Here is a 20,519-nt window from a genome sequence, read left to right as displayed (position 1 = left end):
GGGGCACTGCCGGCGCGCCCCGTCCTGGCGCGGGAGCCGCGTGTCCGTCGGTCTGTCCGAGGCGTGAGCCAGCCCGAATTGCAGAATGATGCAACCGCTCCCGGCCCGCCCCCAGCCTTGGCACTCAGGGGATGAGCGTGCAAGTTTGTACTTTTGAAAGTTTAATTTAGGAGGCTGAGGGGAGGCCTTGTCGCTCTCTACAACTACCTGAAAGGGGGTTGTCATGAGGTGGGTGTCGGTCTCTCCTCCCAAGTAACAAGCAATAGGCTGAGAGGAAATGGCCTTAAGCTGCGCCAGGGGAGGTTTAGACTGGGTATTAGGAAAAATTTCTTTACTGAAAGGGTGATCAGGCATTGGAACAGGCTGCCCAGGGAGGTGGTGGAGTCACCATCACTGGAAGTGTTCAAAAAACGTGTAGACGTGGCACTTCAGGACATGGTTTAGTGGGCATGGTGGTGTTGGGTTGCTGATTGGACTTGATGATCTTAGAGGTCCTTTCCAACCTTAATGATTTTATGATTCTATGATTCTATACCTCAGTGCTTAGGAATCAGTCAAGGAAAGCTAATTGCATTTTCAGAATGATTGGGAAACGAACAGAGAACAGAAAAGTCCCACAGTGTTATCCTCCTGCATGCGCAAACTACCCAACATCTCAAACACTCTCCGCTGCTCTGATTCTTCATGTCAAAACCCCATGTATTCTGTATGTGAAGGAGACACCAACTGCAATCACAAGTAAATTCTGGAAGAGTGTGTCAAAACCCCATGTATTCTGTATGTGAAGGAGACACCAACTGCAATCACAAATAAATTCTGGAAGAGTCACAGACATCATAAAGCACAGAGCTAATGAGTTAAAGCCTAGCAGTCCATCATGTATTGAGGATGCCTACTGAGCAGTCATGCCAATGCCATCACGTCAACAATCACAGAATCATAGTATCATAGGATCATAGAATAGGGTGGGTTGGAAGGGACCTTTAAAGGTCATCTAGTCCAACTCCCATGCAAGGAGCAGGGACATCTTCAACTAGATCAGGTTGCTCAGAGCCCCGTCCAACCTGACCTTGAATGTCATGTTGATGTCTGATGAGGCACTGGAGCCACCTGAACTATAATTCCAAGATCTTTTTTCCAGGTGTTTATTCTGCTGGGAACTTACCAGATGGTAACCAGCTGCTTCTTTTCCTTTCCACTGAAGGCTGGTCATCCCAGAGGGGCCAACATTTCCCAGTTCTCCATGTTTCTTGGTGGTATAGTCTATATTTGCAGTTGCACATGGCAAAATATACTTTCTGCGGCTCTGCTCAGCTGTATATTTTTACATTTTATAAATTCTATTCTTGTATAAATATTAACATATACAAGGCTTTCATTCCTTCTTAAGAGTTGTTGAAACATTCTTTTTTCTTAAATACTGGTTTAAAAAAAGCAGTTTAGTATCTGAGCCATTTAAAATGTTATGGTTTCCACTCTTTTAATGTATTTTTTCCCACAGAGATATTAAATACAATTCTTATTATCCATAATGTTTTTAGCAACATTAGCTGTAGTTTCTTATGAATTTAATTCTTCTCCTCTTGCAATGGTCCCTGTGTCAGAACTGCTAATTCTGGTAGGGGTTGTCTGCAGGGTACTTCCTTCAGTCTTTCTTTGTCCATCTGCTCTCCCTCAAAAGGGGATAATAAAGGTAATGGCTTCTTTTGGTTTCCCCATTCTTGCTTTTTGTCTCTGTCTCTGCAAGTAAGTTCAGCATCATCAGCATGCAGAGTGAGACAGATTTCGTAACCAGCTCCAAAGGACCAATCTCTTCTGCCCCTAACCTAAAGGACCAGACTGTATAGGGGCCTGCTGTGTACTGGAACATCACTTTTATTTCTCTGTTCAATAACTTATCCTATTAGAGGTCCCCAGTGTTGGGCCTCTCCAAGCCCAGGGCCACTCAGCTTTCTTCCAGTATTTCTCCTACAATCTTTCACTGTCTGACCGGCCTCCTTGCTTCAGTTTTATGGCTATTCCTTCTCTTCCTCCTCGAGTTCCCCTTCCACAGCCTTCTGTGCTGGCTTCTGCTCTTTTAAGTGACTGATTGAAAAGAAAGAGGTGAACCAGTATTAATTTAGTAAAATGAATCTTCCCTGTTAGGTGTCTTAAAGTTGCTGAGAGGACCTTGAGGAAACAGCCTGAGGTGGGAACAGTAAGGACAGCAAAGGTCACAACTCTTCTGACTCTTGTCTACAAGGTGAGTATTACCACTACCACACATACTATAGTGCTAAAATGCATTAAGCAGCTAATTAAGGAGTAAATATTAATATTTCTTTTCCCCCACATATCAACTCAACAGCATTAATGGCACCAAATGAAGTCTTTGCTGACCATTGGGTTTTAACGGTTTCTAATTTGCTTACTACTTCACCACGGTTCTGTAATTTGTGCCTAAAGTACTTGGGAACCCCGTGTAACCTCTGATTCAAGATTAACCAGGCTAAGGCCTGTCTAGCATCTGAGCATGGATGCTTCTAGTACAGCATCAATGTATGCAAAAGAATAAAGTCCAGATCTAACAAAGTAATTTGCTTCTCTTTGAAAACATTAGGAAGCTAAGAGGTGAAGAGATTTGCAAAATTGCTTCTAGCCTTAAAACTAGACTACAGCATATATTTAAACCCATCAATATATGCTGATGAATAGGAATATTTGGGCATGATTAATAGGGCTTTCAGCTGATGAGTCACGTGTCAGAACTGATGGGAAATCTAGTGGGAGTTTTGGGTCCAATGAGAAGCGGTTTAGCCTGCAGCGACTGACAACCTCCAAGGAGTTTGCTGCTGACTGCTCAGGCTCTCAGAACTTGGACATGATTGCTACAGGCACTAAGGAAGAGGGACTTTCAAGAGAATGAAAAGTTCTGTAGTTTGAAAGTGGGTTTCCAGGGAAAACTAGGTCTCCTAAGAAGAAGGATCAGAGAGAAGGAAAAAACCGAGAGTCCCTGAGGATGGAGAAAAAGGTCTGAAGGCACAGATAGGCTGTCTTTGCAAATCTTACCCTGGCTTCAGGGGGAGGACAGTGTTGAGCTGATGCTTCTCACACAGGCTTATAAGCATGAATGAAAATGCCGTTCAGCTCTCAGATCTCTGCACTCTCACAGCAAGTTTATCACACAGAAATATAAGACTGACTTCTAGTTTGGCTCAACAGGGCTTCTAAGCATGCAAGGTGTTATTTCATCTACCTTTTACTTAAGTAAGTAATGGACTGGCCAAAAACATATGCCCCTTCTAAAGCGAATAAGGCTATGTTTGTTTGGTGTTGAGCCAAATTAAAAAGAGAAAGACAAGCGAGGGCACTAAACTCACCTATAGTCCACAACCCCTGTCTGATTCCGGTCTAATTTGCGCACTAGTTCACCAATTTGGACTCGATCCAGTGGGATGCTTGATTGCTAAAAGGATAAGATAAATGTTAGCAAACCTGGATATTTTCAAGCACAAAAGTCCTCCATATTATACTGGGACCCACCATCTTTTAATAGGTGAGTAGATGGCCTAGTGCATGGAAGAAGGGATGGAAAAAATCCACAGAGTGGTGCTGGGGAGGCAATTTCACTCTTTTAGGATTAAAATAACAATTTTTTGCATTTTTTTGTAAAATAGCATCATAGCTGGCTGACCATTGCAACTGATCCCAAGTATCACGTTTTGGCTGGTTTTGGGTTTTGGCTGGAAGAGAACTGTCTACTCAGCGTGTAGAAGCAAGGGTTTAAACGACTCTTTTTCATTTTCCCATAGCAGTAAGACATAATTTTCTATCAAGATCATGTATATCCTATACAATCAGCTGACCTCTCATTTTACAAGGCTCCTGTGATACTCTGAAGTTGATCCATTATCACTGATGCCATCTGCAGTATTTATTGAATGTCATAGCGTTTCTGTTGGGTCTCAACTTTTGTTTAGGGCTCAACTTTTGCAATGGGTGAATGTAGCCTTTTAGTCTGAACAATGTCACCAGCAAGGCTGTCTGGTGGCTGTGCTGCAGCAGAGGGGTTTCCTCAGAGCAGTACACTGCCAGAAGAGCACCCTGGCCATGCTTTCAGAAGCACACCTGCATCATGGCTCTCCGGAAGGCTGCCACAGGAATCTTCATGTTTCCATCCTTGTCAATATTCCTAAAGAAGTCCCAGAGTCGTAGGTTGTGCTCTTTTAAGTAGTTCTAAGAGAAATAGAGATAAAACATGGGCATAACCATGAAACAGCCACTGATACCTACCTCCAGCTCTCCCCTTATTCTTCCATCTGTCCATCTGCCTTTACTCAGCCTATTGCTGAGATATCTGAGTCCATAACTGCTTGTGCAATTGTCAGAACAAAAGCCTTTTGTTCAGGTTAATCCCATTCTTCTCCGTTATACCTCCCCTTCCTTCTACCTTGAAAAGAGACTTAGTAGTAAAAATGTTTCTCCTGATAATTGCATATTTGGTCCTCATCCCAGCAGCCACTGCTTGGCTAGGCTGTCTAATCCAGAGACAATCCTTGGCCCCACATCTCTGATCACTTTAGTTCCTCTTCCTTGAATTCCCGTCTGTTTGAACGAGGACACATCTGAGTACCATAACTGCTGTTAAAAGACTGCAAAGCATGCTGGTGTGAGTGTCACTAGCTGTGAAGCACAGCAGCACTGTTTGATCTGAGCTAAAAGCCCAAGCTTTTGCTTAAGTTCACCTGAATCCATATCTACAGCAGTCTCACCCAATTAGCTAAAAATCTGCACAGGAGCTAAGAAATACAGTGAAGTTGGTAGTGCAAAAGTGTTATTTAACTCAGCAATGCTCAAGTGCTTGCATTGCCTTCCAGCAAGGAGGACAGCACCATCTGCTGCTATCCATAGACATTACAGACCTTGAAAGACTAAGTAATCTCTATTGAGGACAGTATTTGCTTGTAATACCATATCCTATTTTTATGAAGCACATTAATTTTGATGCACAACTGTCAGTGAGCTGTTCTATGAAAGTCAGCTGTTGCAGTGGGCTTGTGATGATGATGGACACTCATTTGGATCAGACCTGAAATCAATCTGTTTTACACAGCGAGTGAACATCTATTCAGATTCGTGTTTCCCCAGTGCTCTCAGATCCCAAGGCATTAGTTTTTCCTGAAGATCGAAGGATTTGCTTAATCTGTGTGGACTGAGATATATGAACATTGTGACAGTCTTCGTGAATAAACTTTTCTGAAGGAACTTGGCTGAATTTCCCACTTGGAAGAAAGCTTACCCCTTCCAACTTCCATCCCTCAGGTGCTTGGAGCATGTGTACTGTGTACAGGGGAGCTATGGACCCAAATACAGTAGCTCACCTGAATCACTTTCATGGGATTTGGATGCTGCTTGGGGATCTTGCCGATACAGCCTTCAACTTCGCCATAGATGACATCTAGTTCAGGATGTGTTTGACACACCAAATCCAGCAATGTGATGAAAGTTTCATTCACCAACACATTCTGGTATGCAGGCAGAAGAAGAGTGCAGTCAGTGTGGACACACAAAGAACAACTTGTTTGTATTAACAATCCCTCTAAAGTCAACATTAACCTGTCTCTCCTAAGGGTGGTGCCTTCTCCCATTTCTACTCTTCTCTTTCAAGAATCCCATGGAGGCCTGACCCTAAACAAGTGTTCTTCTTTTTCTCTTCCTGTGCCTGAGACAGAAAATGATCTACTAATTTATGTAGAAATTAATTTAATGCAAGCTAGATGTTCATCAGGTAAATGTCTACACTGAAGATCACTTAGGTTATTCGAGTAATTCCTGTTCATCCCTGAGATAGCTCTACATGTGTCTCCTTTCCATTTGGTTAAGAAGCAGACTGCAAGTTGAACAGTTAATGGCCAACATGTGACATAGAGTTCTGCAAAAATAAAATAAAAAATCATCCACGGCCTAAATGGATTAGTATCTTCAGCAATGTAGCTTTATAGCCCAGACAAGAAAGATGCATCTATCTGGCAAGGGCCGGGTGTCATCAGATGAAAAGAACTTTTGGTAAAGCTCTATTTCATTGTGTAACTCTAATATGAAGCTCCAGTCAGCAGTACAAGACCTGATGTTTGTTTTTTTCTAAGGATTTCAAACAGAGTAGTGACATCTCAGCATTTCAGAGCTCACACTGTGAGTTTTCTGGTTTAGTACTTATAGAATGGGCAGCAGCACAATGTTCTGATTTAGGGTTTTGTGATACTGGAAAGTAAACTATCAATGCAAACATTGATGTCACTGTAATTTATTCTTCTAAATTTGTTATGACAAATTTGCTTTTGCCTTGACTCATCTTTTGAAACCATGATTATGATTTTGTTCATACCTGTGATGGCAGAATAATTGTTCATGTATTGTGTTAGCTATATATTTAATTATTGGAAATTTGAAGGCAGTTCAGGAAATTCATGAAAGCTTGTTTTCTGTCATTGTGGGAAGTTTCCAAGGCATCAAGCACCGTATTTTTTCCTGAAGTGTATTTACAAAGTCTCCTAATGCATTCTTATAGCTTCCTTTTTTAGAAGCTTAAGATCTACCGTTCTTAAGATCCATCTAGAAAATTATGATCTACCATGCAGTGAGCTCTTGACTGTTGCTACTTGAAGACAGTCTTGAATGAGTCTGGGCTGGGCTGGGTTTACTAGCTTTCATTCAGGACCAATGGTTTTATGGATGCAGAGTGACTCTCTGAAGAAGCCATTCGGACGTCCCTGCACTATGCACACTTGTGGAGTGGCCAAGTCCTGGGAACACAGCACAGGAGAGCCCAAGCTGGCTCTGCTGGCTGCCAGCTCTCTCCAAGGCTTACCAGCCTGGGCTTGACCCCATGAGAAAGCCAGTGGACCGCCAGTGCGGCCTCAGAAGCAGCATATCCAAAGCACCATGTCTGGCCTAACAAACCATGCCGGGGTTGGGCGGCACCTGGAGGGAGCCAGTTTGTGCATTTCCGTATCTTTGACACAGTCAGATCACAGTCCAGAAAAACAACACATGGACAGCTGGAAAGCGATGGTATTTTCTTTTGTACTGTGATGGTGAAGATGGGTATGTGCTAGCTATTTTGATTCATGACTTCTATTAAATGTTTGATAGTCAGTATCTACGAGTTGAAACCCTATGAAGAGTAGATTATGAAAAGAATGTGAGGAACAGTCATGCTTAGAAATGTTGTCAGAAGCAATAAACTGTCATTAAAAGTGTGCCTTTCTATTACTTCACCTTTGCTAGTGCTGTCAAACTCATGCAAAGGTTTCTAGATATGATCCTTATTCAAAATTCCCCTTACAGACACACTAGTGATTCTTTAAAAGTCAAGATAAACATTTATCACTGGGAAAAGGGGCAGAAGAGTCTTTTCTTTATGTCTTCCCTTAAGTTTCCCATAAAAGATTAAAAACTTTACTAATTTCTTAAAGGTTTAAGACAGCGTAAAATCTTTAGAGCTGTACATTTGCAAATAATCTGAATTGAAATGCAAGACTCCCTACATCACAGGTGGAATGAAGTCTGTCAGGCAGATTAGATGTTTGCCTGCAAGCATTTGATTGGGATACTGAAATGTCATTGTAAATTCATGCCATTGAGCATTTATCTTGTGAAATGCCAGGTAATTTAGACTTTTTGAAGAGTGAGGTGAAGACAGCATCTGTTAACCCTAAAAAGCAGAAATGCATAGTGAGATTTAGGTTGAAGATTCTTAATGCTAATTAACTCATTGCCTCAAATTTTCTCGAGTGCCTCCTTTTACATAAATACATTTCAATAATTTTTTTAATTTCTCAGAATTTAGGTAAAATACATTACTCTTTCCAAGTGTATGAAATGTTTAGGTTACTAGCAATAAAACTAGCAGAACCATGTATACTGTAATGAAGTCCTTTACCCCCACAGAGCCTGTTTTAGTTCTCCTTTGCAGAATGAGGCCTGACTCCTTGCAGAGTAATTGCAACTTGCAAATAATTCTCTTTGATCTTAATTTATGCAGGAAAAATTTTCTGCCCTAGAGGAATGCCTGTTCTTCAGATGATCTCTGTTGAAAGCCCTCAATACTCTCAGGAAAGGCCATAGAGGAATATTATTTGTTCTGCTTTGTTTTAGTTTCTTTCTTTAATACAGTATCCACAGGAAAAAGAAACACCAATGCATGGATGGGAGGGCCAGGAGCAGACTGATGTGTGCCCAGGTCTCTCCCCACGGCTGGTCTGCAATGCAACCCTTGCCCCCACTGAGGAGCTCAGAAGCATTTCTAGGTCTCCCATTTCAGAAGCAGCACATGAGGTTACAACGGTATGTGTCGTGCTCCCGACTTGCTACAGAGAAGCATACTAAGATTTGGCCTCTTTGGGCTTTTTTTTTCCTTCCACAGCAGCCTTTTAATTTTTTTTTTTTTAATAAAACTGTTTTGCTTTCAATGCCTTGAAGCATCCATCTTCTCCTACTCCTCATACATACTGACAGGGTATCAAAGCACTTCACAGTATCTGGCATCTTAAACTACCCTGGAGGGAGACAGCTCAGGGGATGAAGAGAATTCGTCCTCCAGTGGCAATTCACTCCTGGTTCTTGTTCTGCTATTGCAAAATGGGAGGGAGTGAAATGTGGTGATTCTACAGGCACCTCTCTTCAGAGCTAGACCAAAGCCCTATAATTTCCACATGGCTCCTAGAAGGGTTGTCAAACAGTAGCCTCTTTTTATTAACGGCTGTGCATAAATGAAACAAACAGCAAGTCTCAAAACAGTTTTGGGGCAGCTCTGTGATCCACCCAGTTCCTAAAAATGTATAGTGTATGGTCTTGGAGGCTTTCCAGCACACAAGCTCTTACTGAGATGTTGATCTCCTCAATCACGGATTTGGGATTCCTTCTGACAGATGTGACTAGCGCAGTGGCACCTTCCATGGTCAGGGGATTATTTGCCATCTGTGGAAGAAGAGACATAGATCCAGATGTGGTGAGAACGAGGATTTAATGCCTGGCAGAAGGCATGCTGTAACCTCAGGGATGACCCTTTCTTCCCATTCTTCAGCAGGGCTGTAGAATAACTGTGGTGCCTTTCGATGGGTTTGTCTGTTATCTCACCATCTCTTGTCTCTGTCCCACAAAACTCTGCAAAGCAACTCCCCAGTGGAGTTGCCTTCTCAGCTTCTTTCCATCTCCTTGTGTGAAATTCCACGTATCAGGTCCCTTATATCTGTCATGCAGGAGTATGTGATGTGGATCATGTTCAGTCATGTGACGGGGAGAGGCTGAGGCAATGGGCTGCATCTGACTGTGTGCTTGCTAGTACGGTCCCTCTGGATGGGGGCTAGGGACATTTCTCATGTCCTTGGCTCCTCTTGGCAGCACAGCAGATCAGAGGTCAGGCTTATCGGCTGCCTCCAGCCTACCAGGTTGAGCTATCTGGTGTTAATGGGGTTGGCATTACCATGTGCATCTCTTAGTAAGTGAACATCACCTCTCCCCCACCTTGGATTTCATGTGCAGCCTCACTCACCCTATTTGAAGGAAAACTTTCTTAGTTGACATTGGCCAGCAGAAGACATGTCCGCCTTTAAGTCCTTTGTGTTACCAGCTCCTAAGACAGTCTGTGCAGCTACATAGAGAAAGCTATGCCCTGGTGTGAGTTAGTGACCTTACCTCAAGCCACGTTAAGAGCAAGGCAGAAAGACACATTTATTTACATAATCTAAAACAGCATTCCCAAAGAGTGGTGTGGTTGCAGTGATTTACAAGGATAGGCATGTCCAAAGACAGGCCTACATGAACAGCTTTAAAGATGCCCTCAACCACCATACTGCCATTTGTAGGCTCTCAGGATGGTTATGTTGATCTAGCTGAGAATACAGCTTGTAAGCAAGTTGACTTTTCCGAGTTGAATTCCTAGAGAATGATCTTGGATTGAGAAGACACGTTAGCTCTCAACCCTAACCTCTGAAGCCAGCTTAGCTGGTCATTCAGTTTTGCCCTTTCCAGGATTATTGACCCCTAGTTTACTAGAAGGCAGTTTTGGCTTTCTTTTTCCAGGACTTCATAATACTCCTCTCCTTTAGGTAGTGCTGTGGCATTGACCTGACATGGCAATGACAGTTTATCCTGTGTTTGAATAAATTTTTAGCAAATCATTAGCACATTGAGAAAGGCACACTCTTGCTGACCTGCAAACTTCAGTGTACACATGTACCTTCATGACTACATTTTATGTATATATGCAGACCTGTTGAATGCCTAGGTTCTCACCTGACTGAGATTAGACATGACAGGAATCAACCACTTCGGGGTGATAAGGGGTGTGGGGTTATGTCAAGCCAGTCCCTGGGGGATTTTTTGAGGGAGCAGAAAAGAAAATGAAATTCATGGGATAGAATTTCCTTCCACTCTGCTCACCTTCAACCCAGAGCAATACTCATTTCCTCCAGGTCTAGCTGAGACAGCTCACCTCTGTCTTCTGTCCCTCATGCCTATTTCTCTAGCCATGCCTGGGCTTTATTTTACCTTCAGGATTTTGAGTTTTCCATTGACTTCAAGGCCCCTGCAGAGCTTCTTGGCTCCCTCATTGTTGATTTGGTTGTTGCTGATGTCCAGGTGAACCAGCACGTTATTCACTTTGAGAGCTTCTCCTAGGGCCACTGCTCCCTCGTTGCCAATGCCATTCCAAGAAAGGTTGAGTATTTTCAGTGCACCATTGCCCTCGAGGGAGAGAAGAGGAATCTTAGTACTGCATGCCCATCTTCTGTACCACTCTACCCTTTCTTGCCTGGCTGAGACAGGAGCATCCCTCAAGTCACACCCAGGCAGCCCCAGTGAATCCAACATCTCTGCAATGCCATCAGGGTCTCTCCATCCACGTAAATCACCAGACCTACTCACTGCTTCAGGTTTTCTCCTAGTGCTGACTGCCACTGTCAGTAGGAAGTCTTGAGCCTTGCTAGAGCTACTGAATCCTGCTTAGACCTCAGGGATTTGAGTTCCATACCAGTGTTTCAACCAGCTCCTGGTAATAATCACTGTGAAGGGTATCACAAAACAGGGACATTCCTACCCTGAGACCTGTGCCCAGTGTTACTGTCCCCTTCCTCCTCAGGTGGTTCCAGCTCAGGTCCAGAATCTCCAATGTTGTGTTGCTGGCTAGGAGAGAGAAACTGAGATGTTAGTTCATGAAGAGTGGTCTGGACACAGCTGCTGACCCACACTTAGGGACTAAGAGAAATTTTGCTGCAGGTTCAGCAACAGCCTTCATTGATTGCAGTAGGAGGAACCTGTACCTACAGAGCCTTTGCTGTCCACAGCAGCCAAAGACCAGAGAATGAGCTGTTGATCACAAGCAGAAAGGGAACATGTTTTTTCTGGCTTAATCAAAGAATAAGTTGTGAAGGAGGAAGGTAGAGAGAGGGAGGATTTCTTATATTAATAGACACTGCCTGTGTTTCTCACTGCAAAAAATGGCTGGATTCTCCTTGCCACATCTAAAATATCAAGAGTCACTCTGCGTATGTTTGATTAGCAGAAGAGAGGAATTCAGCTTCATATGGTAGCTGTGCCCAGCTGTATATGTGCCAGTGCCAATTCACATGCATAGCACACCTCACGGTGTAAGTTCTACTTAGAGCAGGGTATGTGTGAATTCATTTGTGTCTACTGCGACACTGGGAGGGGTAGGACTTGCCGCCAACACTTGCTTCTCATTCTCAGAGAGAATTTCTTATCCAGATTTTCAATGGATGGGAGGTTGGATTGAGGCAGATGGTGAGTTTAGTTGACTTTAAAATATTCCTTTGAGAAACAAACCAGAAAAGTAACAGATTCTGCATTAATCTCTGCTGCTCCTGCCTCAAGTGAGTGGGAAGAAAAGAAGAGCTGTAAGACCTTTAAGTTTGGAGAGGCATTTTTCTGTGCTAGGAAGGTCACAAGTTTTGGTACTGATCTCTGTGTTGCCTGCAGGCTTGTCCAAGGCAGGGGCACAGTGCCTTGTCCCTCACAGCAGTTTTAATTGATCCATCTTTTAAACACATGAACTGTAATTAGAAAAAGGTTCATATCAGTGGAAATACTGAACCAGGAGAAGGAAAGCGTTAATTAAACTGAAGGCATTGTGTTACTGCAAGGCGCAACAAACACTGGATGCTCGCAGCACAGGCTTGTGGCCGTTATGGTACCAGGCGTGTTGGATATACTGAGGGAAAAAGCCATCAGATACTCATGCAAGTCCTGCCCAGTGCACTAATAGCACATGAGATTACTGAATTACTGTAACTGTTTTGTTTGCTTTCCCTCTCCAGGGCTACTAGCACAGTCTGGATCTCAGTCTGTCTGAACAAATAAATTAGGCAGCTTAATTTTAGTTCTTCCTAATCTGTTTCCCTTGCTGCTTGCTGTGCAATGGCTCAAACCATGAGAGTTTGGGCTACTTAAGAAAAAATGAAATCACTCCTGAACTTTGTAATCAAAAGCTTAAAACAAACAACAGTTCAGATCCTATTAGATTTTAGTAAAATGCAATTTTCTGCTTTGTACTCCCTGAGGGACTTCTCTTTCAGCTCTCTTCTCTCTTACACAGACTGCTCTGTTACTGTGTTTTCTTACCCTGCATTTTGTTCTATGTTAGCCATAGTTGCTAGAATCACCTGTGGTGATGAGGGTGAGCCTTGTGGACCAGGCAGGGAGCTCTAAACCTGGGTGCTCTGTCTTTTGTACGACCCACCAGGTGATGGGGCATTTTTGCTGAAGAAGGAAATAGATGTTCACTGTGCTGACGCCATCAAATCCCCCAGTGCCTGTACTCCTGGCTTTGCGGGAGTAATAAATTAACTTACCGAGCATCTCTCCCAGGAGCTGTCCTCCCTTCTCATAGAACTTGTTGTGGCTGAGATCCAGCTCCTTCACTTGGTAATTGCCCTGCAGAGAGACAAATGTGCAGAGACAATGAGATCTTCCAGCCAGCTGCAACCAGCTGCCATGCTAAGGCCCCCACATGAGGATGAAACAGAGGGATATCAGACACACTGAAATCTTCAGAGCATGGAAGATCATCAGCATGGAGATTGCGGCACTGTGTGTCCCAAAACAAAGCTTTGTCAGGCATGTAACATCACAGTGATTGTCTTCCCAAAACAGCAAAAGCAATGGGACTTTGTGTTGTGCAAAATTCCCTCTCACAGCTCGTGTCTGGCCTGCAACACATCCTGCTATTCTGTTTCTGCCCCCATTTCACTCCCACCATTGCACCCTGACCAAGTGCACTTTCTGGTATCAGGTTAAGGCCTTGTTTCAAGGCAGCTTCTGGTGCTGCCAAATGACGCAGAGGCTTTGAGACAGGAACTAGCTAGAGAAGTCAAGCATCTTCTTTTTACTGGAGAATTGCAAAATGATATGAAGTTGGGTTACCCATGCTTCTTGAAAACTTTTTGTCACCCAGATGTTGTTCTATTGTTCTGTTACACAGTCCAGAAGATTTGTTTCTCAGCCAGACTCACACGGCTGTCCTGAGAAAAAGTTGACACAGTCCATCCTGCTCTGTGTCTGCACAGCCTCTCTCATTTCTGAAGTAAGCAAGAGGCACTTAGCGGAATTATGCCAGGAATTCACATGGGCATTGCCAAGTGAAATCATGCCAAGTGAGTAGCAGCTTCAAGATGAGGAGAGTCTGTTACTCAGCCAGGGCTACAAATGACCTTGGATTTCAGGTAACTCACCATTAATGCCTCAGCAAAATATGGTGCAGTCTCCTCTCCAAAGTTGTTTCCTGGGGAGGAGAAGTACGTTAACAGTGTGCTGATCTCTCCCTTCATGCTGTGCTGGGGTCTGCAGGAAGCTGTGCTTTTAGGTGGAACCTCCAGTTAATCACAGCCTGTATCAGGCTGTAAGAAGTTAGTCACTATTCCACTTCACTCCATAGAGTAGAATTACTCTGAGATGTGGGAGACATTCCAGCAATTATCTAAGTTTCTCGTAAGGGACTGGTTTTCAGAGATGCTGGAGGCTGAGCAGGCCAAGTATCTAATCACATCACTATATCTAGATTTCCACTGTTACTCTGGGTTCTTGTCAAAGACATAGCTGAGAGACTGATTTTGCCCATGGTCTGACTAATATTCTCAGGATGAGAGACTGGAATGAAACACATGTTATTTCACTTCCACCGCCATCACTGTTTGGGTGCATACAACCCACCTGAGAGCTGAAGAGCACGGAGGTAGGACATGTTATCCAAAAGCAAACTGGCAATGGCTTCAGCTCCTGCTGTGTCTAGGTGGTTATTGGACATGTTCTGGAAGGAAGGAAGGGAGGATAAGAAGGACGAGTCCAAAGAATTAATTTAAGCTTTACTGTCTTCTTAATGCCCAAAATATAAAGGGAATAATGCAAGATGAGCAATATGATAAATGTCAGCCAGACAGTAACTAACATGTGAGTTATAGCTGTGTTTAACCCCGTATCTTTCCTAACAGGAATAAAGCCCTACAGCCATCAGTTTCACATGGGTCTTTGTCTTCAGTGAACCAAGAGGCATTTGGCCAGGAATTTTTTCTTCCAGTGTAACACAGATCCCATAGCCTATCAAAACACATTTCGTATACCCTAGTTTCAGATTGAAGGAACATTCCTACCAGTTCATATCTGAAAGTTTTGCAATATCCCCTTAATCTATTTAGAAAAGTTTCCTCATGTCATATTGGAGAATGATAGTTCCTGACCAAAACATTTTTTCCATTGTCTAAGTGTGAACTAGAAAGACTTAGTTATGGTAATTATTGTCACATCTGCTAATGAAGAGAACAGTTCCAGATGCACCAGACTGCCATCACATGCACACTTCTGCTTCTCAGAAGCTTGTAATTTTAGAAAGTAGCGCAGTACAAAGTATCATGACTTTCAGAATGAATATTTTTGCATGGGAACAACGGTTATGTGGTTAAAATCGTCATGGAATGAATTGGTTTTCTTTCAGATGATTGAACTGAAGTGAGCATGAAGTGAGCAATAATTTTGGCTACAAACTACATCAGATTGGGTACCAGTTCTTGAAGGCAGGAATTCTCTCGTAGCATCTCTACTATGCATTTCGCTCCTTCTGCCAGAATGCAGTTGTCTTCTAACTCTAGATGGGTGATGGTTGCATTGGACTGGGAAGACATAAAGGTAAACAACCTTTAGCAGTTAGGAGCACTGGAGACTTGTGTCCCATGGAAGGGCATCAGTTTGCTCCTGGAGGTAACTCTAGCAAAGGTCAGCAGTTGCCATACAAGACTTCCCTGTGCAAGGGATTAGAAACATTAGGGATGCTCAGAGCTCCTATGGGGAAGATACATGACTTTTTCTCCCACAGTGTACTCAGTGATGGCTTCCAGGCTTGAGAGTGGCCTAAAATGCCTATTGTTCTTGAGAACAGTGGCCCTACTCTTACTGGCTACTCACCACGAGAGCAATAGCAATGGCTTTGACACCCTTGGGTCCTAGACCATGGTGGTTCAGGTTTATATAAGGCTTGGCCAAGTTCTTAATAAAGTGTGAGACAGGCACCACCTCCATCAGCCTGCATGCTTCCAAGTACAGCTCTGCACCCGTAATGCCCGCAAAGGCCGTCTCAGGATCTACAGAGAAAAGTATATTGATGAGTGGTGCATTCACTGTCCTCTCTCCTCTTTTAAATAAAGTAAGTAACTTAATAAAATTAAGTAACACTATGCAACAACAGTAGGGTTTTACTCTTAAAGGGTTATTGTCCCCTGGGTCTCCCCATCGCTTTATCCCAGACCTCCAAGAGTTAATGTATCCTCCTTGCTTCTCCATTTGCCCTCCAGTGACTTGCTGTAGCTTCTCACCAGTCTGCAATGTGACTAAACCTTTCTTGGTGTAATTGAGAATTCTTGACATCAGGCAAAAACATTTTAATCTTTTTTTTTTCTTTAAAATCTTAATTGAAGCACGCAGCTGATATTGCCATCAGAGCTAGGGTAGCTCAGAACATTTTGGCTTACAACCAGCAGAAAGAATCCCAGCATTCTCATCTTGGCCATTGAGTGTTGTTGACACAGCTGCAGTGAGACATATCAGCGCAGCTGGCGGCTGTATTTCCACAAAAACCTGTCATTTGGAATTCCTTCATCAAACCCCATACTTAGAGCTCATATTTCTCCATGTTGTTATATGTATTCAATGGTCTGACCTCAAGACAAATTCCCCTCTCGTCAAAGACATTTTCCAGTTCAGTCTGAGGCCTCTAACAAAAAGTATTTTTTTCTTGCATTCTTACGGTTTTTTATTTTCCTTCCATATATAACAAGTTTAAAAGTTCTCATCCAAACTTATGGACAAATCCTACTGTTACAAAAATGAGTGCAAGACTTGTTTAGATAGAGGACTGACTCCACTAGGCAGGGGATAAGAGGAGACCAGAAAAGTCTAGGACAATTGTGGCAAACATATGCCATGCAGACTGCAATTGCTTTGCAGCGTTTCTTCAGGAGCACATAAGCAAAGCCTCAGTTCCATCCCTGGCTTCAGCTAGCTGCTCCTGCTGCCCAGGCAGTGGGCTGGGCTGGTAATGTTGTTTATTAAGGACTAGAGGAGAGAAGGAACAAAGGAATAGTCACAGTGTATAGTAAGCAGTTGAAGGAAGATGCTTGATGTCAAAGGGAGAGCTCTTAGAGGGAAATTTATTGCCCCGCCTTTATCAGTTGCCAGATTAGGCATGGCTGTCAGGACCTTGGCAGGGTTGTGTCCTTGGTCTCCATTTCAGATACATATCCGTTGGTAGGTACAGCTCTGCAAAGGGAAAGGCTAGTGAGGACAGATGGTCAGAAAACATTCACCTTCAACCTCTAGGTCAGTGTCAGAGTCTTGTGCGGCCTTCTCTGCTGAGATGTCAGCCAGCGACGCAGACTCCGGAGACTCACTGGTATTGGACGTCTCTTCATTCTGGTCTGCCATGAAACCAAAGAGACTCATTCTGTCAATGTAAGCCCAGCACAGATGTGACTCCCTGGATGTGACAAACCTCCCATCACTCTCACTGAAGCCTGTGCTCCTCTTCAACATGCTGTGGATGCACTCCTTCCCCAGCCCTGCTTCTTGCCCACTGCTCCCTGTGCATTGTATGCATGCAGTGCTGACCCTGGTGTGGGGATGGGCTCACTCTGGGGCTGCAGATCTGCAGACTGGCCATGGCTTGGAAGAGCCTTTTTGGCTCTTTTGGAAAGACCCCTCCGCAAATTCAGCATGCAGCCCATGTGCAGAGGACTCACAGTTCTCCTGCATTAGGTCTTTGATCCTCATGAGCTGCCTCTCACCCCTTCCTCAATTTCTAAGCCCACCAGGCAACAGCAAATTTCCCCTCTCCATCCCCATTTCCCCCAAACCTGCAAGCCAAATCCATGCCAGTTCCTCCTAGCTGTCCTGAAGTGACTCACACTTCCCCAGGTATGGGCAGGACACAGTCGGCTGACTCTATCAACCTGGGAATGCTTTGTAGGACTCTTGAAGCATGGCAGAAGAGAAAGCATTTGAATGCTATTGTACATTGGGACTGAGTGTAACCAGACCCATTGGAAGTGATACAGCTTCTCTTGCCTACAATTCAGAATTTATTTTATAATTAGAGAGAAGGAGAATTTGGAAAATTCCTTTCTAAGAGGAACAAATGCATACAAAAATAATGAAAAGCAATATTGCCAAAATAATTTCTGGCTAATAATAAATTACATAGTTTTTTCCAACTCTTAATCTTTCTTTTCATTCCCTGTCACTGCTTTTACTTCTTCTCTTACTGCCTATTTCCCTTTACAGCTCCAGGCTATTGACCTGTAATTTTGTACCCTTCTTGAATGTCACTTAGCAGCAATGTGTGACATGGATCTTGCAGTTTGGCTGTTCATGCAGACTTGTGTGAGGGAAAGACTGGCCAGCTGGCACCCACATCACCACATTTCAACCAGCCCTGCAGCTGCAGCTCCTTCATTAAGACCATTTCCTTCTGCCAGACTTTATTTGTTCAAATGACAGGTTTATTTGCATTACTTTAGCATGAGAAAGACAAAAGAAAGAGTAAAAATTGGTCTAAATCCCATGTAAAGATCTCACAAGACAAGTAGAACCAAAGATTTGGGACATTATGGTAGTGTCCACTGGTTATCTTTGCTTAATGGCCCTATAATGCTGGACAAAAACAAACTTCCCAGTCTGGGAAGCAGACTGTCTGTGCTACACAAAACCCATCCAGACTGCATTATCTCATGATAATGTGGCTGTTGTGCCCAGTACATCAGCCATCCTGCAGTGTGTGGACTGAGCCTTCTGAGGTAGATCCAGAAGTGATCCCTGCACCCCTGTGGAGCCGTAGAGGAAATACAGCTGGTACGGAAAATAATACTGTTTTTCAAGCAGAAGTCTGAAAAGCACTGAATCATGATATTGGTGTTAAAACCAATGCAGTGGAAAGTGATGGGTCTGGAGACTCCTTTATCACCCTCTCCTTTCCCCAGCTATTGGGGCTGCAGACACAGATTTCTGGTCAGCCTGCCCCATGCATGGCTTGTACCAGTCACAGACCAGGAGCTAGGAGGGAAGTTCAAGCCATGGTTTGATGTGCGACTTACAAGGGATGCATCCAGATAGCTGCAAATCCCTTCTCTCGTGCTAGGTTAACAAAGCCTGTTCTCTGGGTACTTTATGCTGTCCCCTCATTTGTGTTGTACAAATATTCGATAAATCACACTATCAATTTATACTTCAGTAGCTCTGTGGAGTAGCGAAAATGTTTATCGTCTTTTGCCTCCCATTGCAACAAGGTCCTGGTTCGTGCTGCTAAACTGATGAAGTGTTCTTGCTTAGAATCGCTATTAACAGTGATGGACATAAAGGTCGGACGAAGATTTTAATAAATTGCTGTTCTCCTCCTCTGCCAGGATGAAATCTAATTTATATATAGTAAGGATTTTCAGCTGTGAAAGAAAGCTACCAAGGTTGTCCTCAGTTCTTTCATTCTGAATGTCTGGCATAAGAAATACATCAGAATAACAGCTCAACCAGGGTAACTCATAAAATGGAACATAGCATTTTGCAGACAAAATTATACTAATACAAATGCTCAAATATAAGCATTTTTTTACAGCCTGTAAGGAATCAGTTATTTCCGTGATGTGTCAAACTATATGATTACACTAACTTGGGAGTATTAAGTGTTGAAGGAATCTATGAGGAAACAGCTGTGAGGAATGTGATTTTGTATCTAAGCAAAGTATTTAGGAATTAATATCCTAAATGTTGTCATTTATTGAAAAATTGAGAAATTAGGTTTATTGTGGTTTAGAAAGAACTGTGTGTGCTTTAGCAAGGGTATCAAATCTTTATCTCCTATTTTAAGTCATGCCACTGTGGATATCAAAAGACTTCTAGAGAAATTATAAATGAATGTTACATATTTGTGGGAAAAAATAATTTTTTTCCCCCCCTAATATAAATAATTTAGATGAAGAAAAAAGCAAAATAACCAGATACTTTGACAACATTTTGCCTCTGGAATAGGGCAGGATTAAAAACGATACCATTCTCATTGCTGCTACTATCAGTCAAATTCAGCCAGCATTTCACACACAATTATTTAAACCAATATGTAAGGGAAAATGGCAACCAACTATTAAATGACCAGGTATTTCCTAGTGATAGTACTTTTGAAGTTAAACCCATGAGAAATACTAACTTTAATATAATCTTTTGGGCTTGACAGCAGGTAATTAATTATGTCAGATCACACTTAAGGAGTGAAAGTTTCAAGAGTTCATAGCCGAGAACAGAAATCTTGTTTGCAGAAAAGCTATCTAAAAGGGACTAATCCCAAATAGGCAATAAATTATTACTGCTGGATCAAAAAAAACCCCAGAGCTACCTTTACAAAAAAGTAAGAGAGGATATTTAGACAAATGTCATTTTGAAACAATGAAAAATACTCTGATAAAGGACCTCATCTATTAGAACATCCATTGGGGAAATTATTATATAACACTTCATAAATTGCATTATACGCTATTTAAATACAGAAAAACAAGAACCAAAGAGAGAAGTTGTCCCACATGTCTGACTACCTTACAGTAATTGCATTATGAAGGAAAATAAGAAATTAATTTGTTAGTTTGCTAGTATGAAGACTGCACCTGCATCCTTCTCGGACTCGTTCTCCATGCCACCACTAGCGAGCTGCGGGTTCATTTGCTTTTTCTCTTCTGTAAATGAAGAGTTCACTGCCACCACCTCAACCCTGTGAGCTCCTCACACCTACACACAAAAACTGCAGCCGCTCAGCTGCAGTGATTAAAAAATCTCCAGGAGGAATGGTGTCACTTGATTTATGCTGCTTGTGAACAGGAGAATCCCGCTGCAGGGGCTGGCCGGGTGTCACAGGAAAGCCCTGCAGAGCCTCCGGCTGCCCCATCCCCTGTCCTGCCACCACCACCCTTCTGTGACCTCACCCGCACCTTCCGACTCCGAGG

General features: G+C 43.0%; 1 protein-coding gene across 1 annotated transcript; it reads right to left on the bottom strand.

Annotated features, from left to right (window-relative positions):
- Nucleotides 1-2,015: 2,015 nt before the first annotated feature.
- On the bottom strand, nucleotides 2,016-20,211 carry LRRC74A (leucine rich repeat containing 74A). The gene is made up of 14 exons (XM_010287396.1): nucleotides 20,184-20,211; nucleotides 16,848-16,958; nucleotides 15,451-15,626; nucleotides 15,051-15,158; nucleotides 14,206-14,302; nucleotides 13,728-13,777; nucleotides 12,849-12,930; nucleotides 11,078-11,163; nucleotides 10,531-10,725; nucleotides 8,863-8,958; nucleotides 5,361-5,504; nucleotides 4,108-4,215; nucleotides 3,360-3,445; nucleotides 2,016-2,085 (listed from the first exon to the last, which is right to left on the bottom strand). The coding sequence occupies exons 1-14, from the start codon at nucleotides 20,209-20,211 to the stop codon at nucleotides 2,016-2,018; spliced, it is 1,437 nt and encodes a 478-aa protein (XP_010285698.1).
- Nucleotides 20,212-20,519: the final 308 nt, after the last annotated feature.

Source organism: Phaethon lepturus, unplaced genomic scaffold, assembly GCF_000687285.1.
Source record: "Phaethon lepturus isolate BGI_N335 unplaced genomic scaffold, ASM68728v1 scaffold21875, whole genome shotgun sequence".
NCBI classification, from domain to species: domain Eukaryota; kingdom Metazoa; phylum Chordata; class Aves; order Phaethontiformes; family Phaethontidae; genus Phaethon; species Phaethon lepturus.
Note: the sequence above shows the minus strand (reverse complement) of the source record. Positions and strands in the feature narration are given on the sequence as shown.